This window comes from Urocampus carinirostris, chromosome 14 (assembly GCF_059441175.1).
Source record: "Urocampus carinirostris isolate Australia breed hairy pipefish chromosome 14, RoL_Ucar_1.0, whole genome shotgun sequence".
Classification (NCBI taxonomy): Eukaryota; Metazoa; Chordata; class Actinopteri; order Syngnathiformes; family Syngnathidae; genus Urocampus; species Urocampus carinirostris.
In genome coordinates, this window is record NC_142362.1 from 25132249 (window position 1) to 25145634 (window position 13386).

The 13386-nt window shown below is 39.2% G+C and overlaps 1 protein-coding gene across 8 annotated transcripts in view; it reads right to left on the bottom strand.

Moving 5' to 3' along the window:
* lmo7a (LIM domain 7a) overlaps positions 1–13386 on the bottom strand; it is a 112888-nt gene that overhangs the window by 40304 nt on the left and 59198 nt on the right. For 6 of the 8 annotated variants that reach the window (XM_088352309.1, XM_088352310.1, XM_088352308.1 and 3 more), the window contains exons 7-8: positions 12789–12996; positions 4598–4850 (exon numbers count right to left, since the gene is read on the bottom strand). In XM_088352309.1, coding sequence (XP_088208435.1) covers positions 4598–4850; positions 12789–12996 — 461 coding nt within the window. Of the gene's footprint in view, positions 1–1285; positions 1400–2657; positions 2949–3973; positions 4241–4597; positions 4851–12788; positions 12997–13386 lie in introns of all 8 variants that reach the window. The other 2 variants (XM_088352313.1, XM_088352314.1) reach the window with 2 other exon arrangements.

Sequence of the window (13386 nt, forward strand, 5' to 3'; positions counted from 1 at the left end):
ATAATTCTGAAAATAAAGTAAAAAATAAAATAAATTATCTTTAAAATAGACTAATGTCCAAAGGCATGCATTTCAGGTGGATTGGCTGGTCCAAATTGTCCTAGGTGTGAATGAGCGAGCGAGTTGTCTGTCCCTGTGTACCCTGCAATTGGCTGGCAACCAGTTCAGGGTGTCCCCTGCCCACTGCCAGATGATTGCTGGGATGGGCTCCAGCACCCCAGCGACCCTACTGAGGATAAGCGGTGCAGCTAATGAGATCATTAAAATAAGAAAATGATCTGCTAGTAAAACAATTAATTATTAGTGTACCGTAGATATAATTTTTTCTTCAGTAAATATAAATTTTAAAATTATTTGTAAAGTAAAACATAATAATAAAAATATATTAAAAAAATGATATTAAATTAACCAAAATTATCTACCATCTACTACCGCAAATTGTTTTCTCATTGTGTTTTTTCAATTATCAAAAAAAAAAACGAGTTCAAACATTTGATAGAAATACTCCATAAAGACCAAAATTAGCTGACTAAAAGAAATAATATAGTAAAAATATGAAACATAAATTAATCCTACATAAAGCTTTAATTTTAAAAACATTGAATAATACAGTCAAAATAGGACAAACGCTAAGATGAGCAAAATATTTCATTTTGATAAGTTGATTCTGTTTTTAATTTTGGACCCCTGCAAAGGAAATTTCATAGGATTCCAGTTTTTGTGGTTTTTTTTTGTGTGACTTTTTTTGAGCACTGTTTTTCGTTATTACATCATTGTTGCGATCGGACTAACCTGGCTATTGGACAATCGTGCTTTTTTTCACCCTTGAAGGCTTCCTTTGTAACCTAAGAGATATAATAAAAATAAAGGGCTCACGGGAGGGCCTTTAGAACAGGTTTGACTTTCTGATCTGAAGGCTTCTCTCCCTGTCCTTGCAAGTTCAAAATCTATTGATGACGTTTCCCCTTATTTTGAGTCTCTACTACACTTTGAACGTACCCATTTTTCATGATTTTTTTGCAGCTAGTTTGGATTACATCATGTAAAATTTACATGAATTCGGACCAGTAAACTAATCAGTTACAATATATTCAGTAAATGGATAATAAATTATCAATTGTTGCTGATTTTTTTGAGGTAAGGAATAAAACATCCTCAAAAAATACCCCATATTGAATATTTAGTCTTTTTTAGCTTTTCTAGTTCCAAATAACAATTTTGGTAAAAGTGAACATGAAATTATATTCCAGTCTGGAATATGGTGGCATGGTGCAACTGTATGGACCTTTTCTCTACAGTGAGGGCGCTATGATTCATGGAGGGGCGAGGGCTAGGTGAAGGAAGTGGAGTAGCGACGTCAGGCTCGGAATCGTCTGAAGAGGGGCCGGAATTCTCATGGCTGGGGCCGAGATTGGAAGGAGAGACAGGGAAGGGGGAAGAGGAGGGACAGTGACAAGGAGAAATGAAAGATCATTAGTGGAGGGAAAAAAATCAAGAGGAAATGTAAAGATTCATGCATATTGGTCCAGGGAAATGACATGCTTGAAAGAAAAGCAAAGTTCAGCAGGCAGATGAAACAGGACATTTCTTTGGGTACACCAGCAAAATTAAAATACATCCAACATAAAAGTTGCATCATAAATTGACGGCAGAGTCTCAGAGTCAGAACGAGCAGGCTCATGGACAGCTTCTTTCATTAGGCTGTCAGACTCTAAATTCTCTTCCTGTCCTAATTTGTATTTATTTTATATAATGTGAGGTTCACCAAGAGGGAGCTGACAAGATTGTGAACCATCTTGCGGTGACCTCCCAAAATGAAAAACCTCGAAAACGGCTGCCCCCCTCCAAAAAAAAGACAAAAAATGATGTAGTTATGTCACTTTGAGTCTCCATAAATCGTAATCTTCTTTTATGTTGCACTAGTTTTTGATTGCACAACACAATACAGCACCATCTAGTGGTCAAATATTACACAATGTCTCTTGAAGTATATTCTTTCTTACTTTTGTAAGTTTTTTATCAGATAAACAAGAAAAATCATAACTAGAAAAGCAAAATTATTTTACTACTTAGATTTAGCATATTACTTCTCATTTTCAGAAATATTTTCATCCTAGAAAAATAAAAATACTCAAAATAACTTTCAAATGTGTCGGGAGAGATGCTGCTGTTTTGGTTACCGACAGTGTTCAAAGAGGCTCTGAAGCTGACTGTTGTTTTTGAAAATTTACATTTTAAGTACATTTAAGGCAGAAGTGTTAATGCAACTCTTGTATAAGATTCCATCATATTTTGTTGGTGTATCAAATGACGTGTCTTAAGTTTCTGCTGGTTGAGGCCTCGTTTATTAAAATGCTTTTTGTGGTAAAAAATGGGTCCCAAAAACAGATGGCCTAGCTTATTGAGTAACCATAAAACAATTTGGAATTAATACTGATTTGAAGCTGTTAACCCTCCTGTTTTCCTCGAGATTTTTCTGAGTTTTGAACAACACACTTGTGTCATTTTGACCAGAGGCTAACTGGAGGATTAAAGGTTTCACTCTTACCACATTTTAGTTAAACAAACAAAAGTGTGACATATCCTTAACTTAGCTTTTAACTGATTTTAATAATTGAGGCCCCATGTCCGTGTGCACTCCTGTCTTCCTCACACACCTGAACCCTTGCATCTTCTTGTACCACGATCTTCTCTGAGAGTCCTGCTTGATCTTCTGGACCTGACTTTCCTCATCCATCTTCCACAACTTTGGTAAGAACTTGTGGTAGGATGAATCGCCCGTCACTTGGACTTTGGCACCAACTTTGCGAGCGTAGAGGTCGTCTTGCACGGGGTCGGCATGACCGACTTCGTCGTCCTCATCCTCGGAGTCAGTGTAGGGGTCACTGAAAATGCTGTTGGTGGACACCGGAGGGCGGCGCTCTGCCTTTCGTTCCTCGTCATCAACACTGCTTCGAGAGAGATGGCGCAATCACGTGGTGAGAGTTGTCTCTTTGTTAGTTAATCACGGCACACCAAAAAAAAAGCGCAAGGCTGGGATGATCCTCAACAGCTCAACGCAATCTTCAAACCAAGTTTCAGTCAAAAGCGTACAAAAATAATCAGGGCAAAAGAAGTTGTGCCACTCAAACTCAACTGAGCCCAGGAAACAATGCTGTTAGCAAGAGCTCATCCAACAATGTAGGCTGATGTTATGACAAACAACGCAGAAAGCAGGGGTCAGAAACGCATGGCTCACGAATACATCCGACTTGGATATAGAATAAGGATACTCTTTTCAGTATCGTTTCATTTATAGTACTTGCAAACCCAAAGCAATGCATTAGGTGCTTGGTTTAGTCCAGGATATACTGTATGGGGCAGAGTCCCCGCTACAGTTTACAGTAATGCATATGCAAGCTTATTTAAGAACGTGATCTAGAAGAGTTTTAGTCAGGTTTTTTTTCCTCCTGGGAAAATTCCTCGATTCCTTGGACAATTGTAAATCTCTGTGACTTAAGTGGCAGGCTACACAGGCCAGGAATCCAGCAAGGATCTGATTCATCATTGAGGTTTACATCAAGGTCTCGATAGGAAAAGGATTAATCCTTTGATCTTGACTGTGGACTGCTAACTTTGAAAACCAGCCTACGCTCATAGCAAACGCTCATTGATTTGGAGGGGGAGACAAATTTTAAGTGGTAAATGTAATCAATTGGCGGCACAGGCTCTGGTATGATTATTGTTTCATACAGTAGATTTGATTTATTTAATCAAACATCAAACAGTAAAATAAAACGTGCTGAAGAATTAGATTTTGTCTGGTTTGCCAGTTGTGTTGATTTTTTTCATACAATATTTGGTGTTTCCCTCCCCCTTTCAAAAAAATCAAAATATTTTGCTTTCTAGGCTCTTTTGAGTCAAAAAGGTTCCCGACCCCTGGCATGGGTTTGTGCTCTCGCCACAACGCAATCAAACTTTGGCTCTTTCTGACCTGCGAGCAACATAAGGGCTCACAGATGCCCTTGGCCTCGTGGCCGCCCTAGCCAAACCCGGCATGCTGACGGGTATGGAGAAGTTGGCAGGGGGTGCCGGCAAGGGAGTGTGGAAGCGCCGGCTGGCAAGGTCATCCGTAACGACATCAGGGTCCGGGCGGTCTGAGTCTGAGTCGCTGCCGCTTTGGTAATCAAAGGCCCACTGTTGATGAGCACTGGGGGGTATTGGACTTTTGTCAAAGGGCGTCCTGGCGTCACTGAGGGCGCTGTTCCAGGAAATGGGAAGGAAACACAACACCGGTACAAACATAGGGCAGTGGACCACACACAAACATCAGCAGCATTTAAAACAACAAAACAAAAGAGCTATAAGGTCAAATTCCAAAGTCATGCACTGTGTTTGGATTCAATCTCTGATTTCCTACCAACTTATAATTATACAACCAATTATTTTACATGCTAGACAATATACCTTTAATATATATACTTGTTAAGTCTATTCAACCAGTTTCTGTTTTCTGGACACCTGCAAAGGGGATTGCTCAAGTGGACAGTTCATTATTTTGATTCTTATTCCAAATATGAAAACAGTCAATAAAACAGCAACTGGATCAGTACAGTACCTGGTGATCGGTACTTCGTCCTCGTCCATATGAACAGGATTAGCCCAACTGCGGCGGTTGTCATCGTTGCGCTCAGCCCGTTTCTTCCTCAGAGGAGCAGGAACATAGCCTGTGGCCTTGTCCTTAGTGGGCAGAAACTGGTTGAACTGGGTGGTGACTTTAGGCGTAAGCGAGACAGAGCGACGATAAGAAATAGACTCCTTGTTGTCAGCCATTTTGAAAGCTGTGTCGGCCTCGGCGTCGCTGAAACAACCTGGAGAGAAGAAGAGGGTGGAGAACTGAGAATACCTTGGAGCATTGAAAATAATTTTCTGAAAAAGATTGGCACTGCTGACAAAATAACAGTAGGGGAACACAGCTCTTCTTCATTTACTTCTTGGTAAGCAGACACACAGTGAAAGACGAAAGTATTGGCCCAACAAGAACTTTTTGGCATTTTGCCACATTGAAACAGAACTTTTTGGGCCAAATTTAAAGCTCTATGTTTGGCATAAGAGTAACATTGCGCATCCCCCGGAAAACACTGACCACTGTCAAACATGGTGGTGGCACTATCATGCTCTGGGGTTGCTTTTTTGAGCATGGACTGGTTGATGGGATATTGGATGGAGCCGAATACAAGGCGATTCTGGGAGAAAATCTTATTGAATTCACCTTATTGTCATTGATATCAAGGTAGTGAAACAATGTATGAAAAATTGACATAAAGGACAAAAAACAAACAGAAAAGGCAATAACAGGATAGATAGGCCCAAAATATTTACTACGTAGTGCTGGCCCAAGTTATAATAATAATAATGCAAAATAAAAGTATAGTGCATCGTGACAATGGTGCAATGAAGATAAGTGGAATGACATTTAGCAGCAACAACAACAACAACAAAAAAGAGGTATATATTTTCACAGTCTCATGCAATATTATATATCTCAGTTTCATTTAGTAGCTGCAATAAAAAAATAAAAAAATAAAAAAGTCACAAGATATGTTTTCACAATTGTGTGTGCTCCTATAGGATAGTGATGGCCCTTGGGGGAAGCTGTCTCTGTTCGAGTCTGCACGAGACCTGAGAATAAGGTGCAGGTTCACCTTCAAACGAGGCAACAACCCTAAACAGAAATCAAAATATATAATGGGATGCTTTAAAACTAACAATATAAAGGTGTTAGAATGGCCAAGCCTGAGTCCAGACCTTAAACCTAAGGAGCATTTGTGGAAAGATCAGAAAATACTGTGGATCACTATAAAACCTTAAGGAACTTGAGATGTTTTGTCAGTAAGAATGGGCAAACATTTCTGTTTAAAGATGTGCAAAACACATAAAGATCTGTGGCAGTGATTGCAGCAAAAGAAGGTTGTAAAAGTATTAACTCAAAGATGGCCAATACCTGTAGTTGCAACACCTACTTTTCAACTTTTTGTTTGCTAGCAAAATATAAAATGCTTGATATATTTGTTTTTTTCAGGAATGTTTCACATGTTGATTCTTAGAAAATATTTGGGTTTTTTTACCTATAAGTTTGAATCCTGAAATATGGCAGTATGTCAAAAAGTTCTTCAGGGGGCGATAACTGGCTTGCGCTGTACAATGGCCGCCTTATATATTAACTACTTAAGATATGAGAAATTTTTTCTTGTGCAACACAGAGAATATAAGAAAATATCTCATCTCATCTCATCTCATTAGCCGTACCGCTTATCCTCAGTAGGGTCGCGGGGGGCTGGAGCCCATCCCAGCAATCATCGGGCAGTGGGCAGGGGACACCCTGAACTGGTTGCCAGCCAATCGCAGGGCACACAGGGACAGACAACTCATTCGCTCATTCACACCTAGGGACAATTTGGACCGGCCAATTCACCTGAAATGCATGTCTTTGGAAAATATCTAACTCACGTAAGTATTGTGAATTTCCTTGCGGAGATGAATAAAGTATCTATCTATCTATCTATCTATCTATCTATCTATCTATCTATCTATCTATCTATCTATCTATCTATCTATCTATCTATCTATCTATCTATCAACAAAACACCACAAAATAACAAAATCGCATTTTTCGAAATTTTGTTTACTAAAATATATTTTCAAAACGTTATTTGTGCTTCATTCAAAATTCAGGACTCTAGGCTTTCCTAACCATTAATTGTACACATGCCATAGCTTTTAAAACTGTTTGTGTTGTATAGTTTGTTTAGTGTCGAGTGGACCATTTAATTATTTTTAGCACCCAAACAGTACATATGCTAGCATTCTGTTGATATCTAAGCCCTGCCTCTGTCATTTTTGTTACTGTATTATACAGTATGTTTGGCAACACAGAGAATATAAGAAAATATCTCATCTCATCTCATCTCATTAGCCGTACCGCTTATCCTCAGTAGGGTCGCGGGGGGCTGGAGCCCATCCCAGCAATCATCGGGCAGTGGGCAGGGGACACCCTGAACTGGTTGCCAGACAATCGCAGGGCACACAGGGACAGACAACTCATTCGCTCATTCACACCTAGGGACAATTTGGACCGGCCAATTCACCTGAAATGCATGTCTTTGGAAAATATCTAACTCACGTAAGTATTGTGAATTTCCTTGCGGAGATGAATAAAGTATCTATCTATCTATCTATCTATCTATCTATCTATCTATCTATCTATCTATCTATCTATCTATCTATCTATCTATCTATCAACAAAACACCACAAAATAACAAAATCGCATTTTTCGAAATTTTGTTTACTAAAATATATTTTCAAAACGTTATTTGTGCTTCATTCAAAATTCAGGACTCTAGGCTTTCCTAACCATTAATTGTACACATGCCATAGCTTTTAAAACTGTTTGTGTTGTATAGTTTGTTTAGTGTCGAGTGGACCATTTAATTATTTTTAGCACCCAAACAGTACATATGCTAGCATTCTGTTGATATCTAAGCCCTGCCTCTGTCATTTTTGTTACTGTATTATACAGTATGTTTGGCAACACAGAGAATATAAGAAAATATCTCATCTCATCTCATCTCATTAGCCGTACCGCTTATCCTCAGTAGGGTCGCGGGGGGCTGGAGCCCATCCCAGCAATCATCGGGCAGTGGGCAGGGGACACCCTGAACTGGTTGCCAGACAATCGCAGGGCACACAGGGACAGACAACTCATTCGCTCATTCACACCTAGGGACAATTTGGACCGGCCAATTCACCTGAAATGCATGTCTTTGGAAAATATCTAACTTACGTAAGTATTGTGAATTTCCTTGCGGAGATGAATAAAGTATCTATCTATCTATCTATCTATCTATCTATCTATCTATCTATCTATCTATCTATCTATCTATCTATCTATCTATCTATCTATCTATCTATCTATCTATCTATCTATCTATCTATCTATCTATCTATCTATCTATCTATCTATCCATCTATCTATCTATCTATCTATCTATCTATCTATAAGTATGAGCTTGTCCCGGTTTGCACGTGTATTTTCCTGCGCATTTTTTAATTTTTTTTGCTGCTTCACTCCTCCACCACCACGCATACACCTTAGGAAGGAACTGCCGACTTCCTCCACGGTAGGTTCTCATAATAGACTTGTATTTTGTTCGGTTAATGTCATCTGGTTTATGTTTTTTCGTTTTTTATGTTCAATTACTATTTGAATGCGTTTTAGTGATTAGGAAGATGTGTTTTGTAATTTTGGGAGGCCGGCAACGGATTAATTTGTTTTCAGTAATTTCGTATCAGGAAAGTTTGCTCGAGATACAAGAATTCATTTATATCGTTTTATTTAACTTATAACTATATTATTATGTTTAATTGCGAGTGGAATGTGATTCTTTGGTGATCAGGAACATGTTTTTATAGCTATTTAGAGACAACCTGGATGGTTTTGGGAGGCTGGGAACGAATTAATTGTTTTTGAATTATTTCATATCAGGACAATTAGCTCAATATATGATAAAGTTTCGATACAAGCACCATCCCGGAACGAATTAATCTCACATGCAAAGGTATTACTGTAGGTTACTCAAACAAAGTTGCAGAAAAATTGAACGAAAATGGCGCACTACTAAGCTGGAGGTTTTTCGACTGGCCTGGTGTGACAGTTTGCTGAAATATAAAGTAGCTCTTGCCTCAGCTAAAGCTTCGTATTTCTCTAAGATTATTGTCGAACATAAGAATAATCCGAAATTTTTGTTTGACACAGTGGCGAAACTTACCAGACAACAACTTAACCCAAATGGTTGCACTTATTCTGCTAATGACATTATGGAATTTTTTAATAAAAAGATTCAACTAATCAGGAATGAAATTTTAAAAGAACGCTCTGTTTCCTCCTATATCAAAGATGTGGAGGTGCTAGGTATGGACTGTGTCAGCGGTTGTTCAGAAACATTCTCCAGTTTCAATGATTTGTCCCTTGATAATCTAACACAGATGGTCAGTAGGGCCAAACAAACTACGTGCCTGCTTGATCCGTTTCCAGCTTCATTGGTGAAGGATCTGTTTGGGATCTTAGAAGATCAGTTTTAAATATTATTAATATATCGCTATCCTCGGGTATTGTTCCTGTAGCCTTCAAGTCTGCCGTCATTAAACCCACGCTTAAGCGACCTAACCTTGACCCAGAAAGCCTAGGTAATTATAGGCCAGTGTCAAATCTGCCATTTTTTGCGAAAGTACTTGAAAAGGTCGTTGCACAGCAGCTAAATGACTTCATGTCAGAAAATAACCTTTTTTGAAACTGTCCAGTCAGCATTTAGGGCAAATCATTCTACTGAGACAGCCCTTGCTAAAGTAACCAATGATCTCCTTTTAACAATAGATTCTGGTGCCTCATCAATGTTACTGCTGCTGGATCTCAGCGCTGCTTTTGATACGGTCGACCACAACATATTATTGGTTCGTCTAGAACGCATTGGTATCTCAGGAACTGTACTCTCGTGGTTTAGGTCCTACCTGTCAGACAGGATGCAATGTGTTAACTATGGCAATCTGACCTCTAAACAATCTAATGTCCCTTGTGGTGTTCCTCAAGGCTCTGTACTTGGCCCCCTTCTTTTTAGTATTTATATGATCCCGCTTGGGGACATTATCCGCAAGTATAATATTAGTTTCCATTGCTATGCAGATGACACTCAACTGTATGTGCCACTGGAAAAAACTGGACATTTAAGTTTTAGAAATCTGGAGGCTTGCCTTACTGAGATTCAAAGATGGATGTCAAATAATTTTTTACGCCTTAACCCAGAAAAAACTGAAATGTTGATTATTGGTCCAGCTCACTGTCGTCAGTTGTTTTCAAACACTACCCTGAACCTAGACAAATGTAATATCACCCATAGTGACTCGGTCAAAAATCTAGGTGTTATATTTGATCCTAATCTGTCGTTTCAGTTACACGTGAAAAATATTACTAGAATAGCTTTCTACCACCTCCGTAATATTGCGAAGATTCGTTCGATGCTGTCCCAATCAGATGCAGAGATTTTAATTCATGCGTTTATTACTTCTCGGCTTGATTACTGTAATGTATTGCTTTCTGGTCTCCCGATGTCTAGCATTAAAAGTTTGCAGCTGGTTCAGAATGCGGCAGCTAGACTTTTGACTAAGACCAAAAAGTTTGAGCATATTACTCCTGTATTGGCCAACTTGCACTGGCTCCCAGTCCACTTAAGATGTGACTTTAAGGTTCTCTTATTAACATATAAATGTTTGCATGGGCTTGCACCCTCTTATCTCTCCGATTTGATTTCCCCCTATGTTCCTGCACGGAGTCTGCGCTCGGAAAATGCCGGTCTACTTGTGACTCCGAGAGCCAAGAAGTCTGCGGGCTCGAGAGCGTTCTCCATCCGGGCCCCGGTGTTATGGAACGCCCTGCCTCTGGAGATAAGATCTGCAACCTCAACGGAAGTTTTTAAATCGAGGCTTAAGACACACTTCTATTCCAAAGCATATGATTGATGCCCACCTCATATTCTGTTTTGTCCTGTCTTTTTCCGACGCCTGCCTGGCTGATACGAAGGAGAAGGATGATTTGGGATGGGTCAGCGGACCGGCGTCTGACCTGCAGCATGTCAACCCCTGCATTTACCAGCTGGCAGAGACGGGAGGCAGCGTCGTGGCCGTCATAGACTTTCTGGACTGGTTTGCAGGCTGGGGGCGTCGTTGATGTCATGCACTTTCCGGACATTTTCAACATCTTACCTTATGTTTACTATTATGTGTACAGTAATGCTAATTGTAATTCACCCTGGTCAATCCTGGAAGGGGGATTACCACATGTGAGGTCCTTTCTCAAGGTTTCTCTTTTCTCCTCACACTGAGGTTTTTGAGTTTTCCTTGGCCGCATGCTGGTTTAAGATCAGGTAATTGTGTAATTTTGTAACTGTAATCCTGTGCAGTCCTTTGAGACATTTTTGTTATTAAGGGCTATATAAATAAATTTGACTTGACTTGACTTGACTATTTGATGGCAAGAGTAGCAGTAGAAGCAATTGTCTATTTTCTCTTTTACTTGATAGTAGTAACAGAATCGTCTTTAACTAAGCAAGCACCTATGGTCATACAGTGAAATACAAATTGTTGAAGCGTTTCAACTGTTAATATAGCGTTTTTTGAGAAATATGTCAAATAAATTTTCTTCACTTTATCATTTGTTTTTCAGGCTTTTTATAGTTGCATGGAATAATGTGGACCTTTTTTGCACAAAAACATTTGTGGTGAAATTTCATTCACCACAAGAGACTCTGACTATGTAAAACATGTCATCCTATATGGCTGGATTTCTGAAAGATTAACAAAATTGTTTCGGGCCTTCCAAAAAAAGCATAGTATAATTTTTGGTTTGGAACGGCTTGAAGAGGCAAATAGTGATGGCTATAGAAAATAGGGGGGCGGTTCGAATACAAGAAGGGGAAATGTGTGTTCTGGCAAGCTTACAGAGCTCCCCATCCCCCCTTCCTTGTTTTGGAATCCGGTTTATTTACAAGACAGTGTGGAACACAGTGGAATGTCTCACGGTTGAGGAGTGGGTGGATGAACAAAGGTTTGACCACTGTACTTTTATTGCTAGGACAGAAAACTTGTAACAATGAAACACACCACTAGGGGGTGGCAAACATTTGTTTTAGCCAGATCATTTTTTTCACTGTTTTCCTACCCACAAATATTTGACACGGGTCCAAAATGAGGTAAAATATTTATGCTTAACTTGCGAGAATAGGTTTTTAGCATTGTTGGGCACGTTGCTGAAAATATGATTACTGACACCCAAACGAAGCGTGTTACTCTGAAAATAACAATTTAGTTACAAATTACTATATAGACACACATTGACGCCGACCCCTAAATATGCTTAAAAATTGTCACATAAGAAAAGAAATAGAATACAATGTGTACACCAGCATGTGAAAGCTGTGAACCCTTAATATTTCTTGGCTTGAGCAATGTTAAGACCTTGCAAACTAACACACCTGAGACAATCCATATCCATTTGCTCTTTTATCTTCAAACCACTCGAATATTACCTTCTCCATTCCTGGGTAATATCCGATATGTGTTTTGTTCACCAGGCATGGTGTATTACAAAAATAATTTTACAATTATAAAAACCAAAAATCAGGACTCTTTGACAGTAAATTCTATGCTTACTTTTGCCTCATTGATTTTGAATTTCCTGTATGACGTCACACACACACACCCCTACTATTCCCTACTGGTGACACACAACCAGCTATGCGCATATAAACTGACCCCCTGATTTTAGTATTTGGTTTTATAGCTGTAAATGCGGGTTATATGAGAAGTTTTAAGGTAGAGAGAATATCGGAATATAAGTAGGGAGAAATTTCGGGTCCTTGTACGGCACCACCGTAACTGTATTTAATTTTTGAACAAGGCCTGTCCTTTTCAGTTAATATAGGCAGCGTTGTGCTGCTGGCGGATTGGGCATTGTTAAATTCTTTGTGACTGAAACATCAGAGCACAGAGACTATCGTATTTAATAATCTAATTTTAAAAAGTAGCGGAGTAACAAAGATCATAAAATGGTAGTTGAGTTACGACATGTTATCTGTAACGTGTTTCAGTACTCGTTACAAAGAAAAGTAATTGCGTTTCAGGAACGTATTCCTTTGTAACGTGTCACTCTCAACACTGGTTTTAAAACGGTGTATGCTGTTAGCTGGAGATGACCTACCTTCGCTACTGCCTTTGATTGTGGCGTCTGATGAGATGCTAAGCGTCTGGGAGCCCAAAGAGTCCAAACTGTCCAAGGAGTCTTCTCTCCTGTGTCCACCTCCTCTTCCTCTAAACCGATGGTGCTCCTCTCTCTCTGAATAGCTGCTCTCTCCTAGACCACTGCTTTGGTTGCTGTTGCCTTTCTGATCAGACAATTCTTGTAGAGCCTTTCAAGACAAACACACAGACATTCAGATTGTGAGGAGAAAAGAAAATCCCAAACATTATGACAAGCAGTTAATTCCAGCGTGTGTGGGTGTGAATAAGAGCATGGCCTTGCTTGGTCAAGGTCTCTTGCTTTTGCAGATGTACAAAACCTCAGGTTACCATCCAAACCACAGATTCTAACAGGGTTGTACCAAGATGAGACATTTTCTAGTCATTTCCTAGGAGTAAACATGTGAAAACCAACTGAAATAATGTCAACTAGTTATTGTGTGAACTAATGATTAAAAGGACCAGTGTGTATTATTAAGCATCACCTAGAGGTAAAAACTTGATCAATTAAAATAATAATAATATGAATTTAAATATTAAGGAATACTACATCAACTATC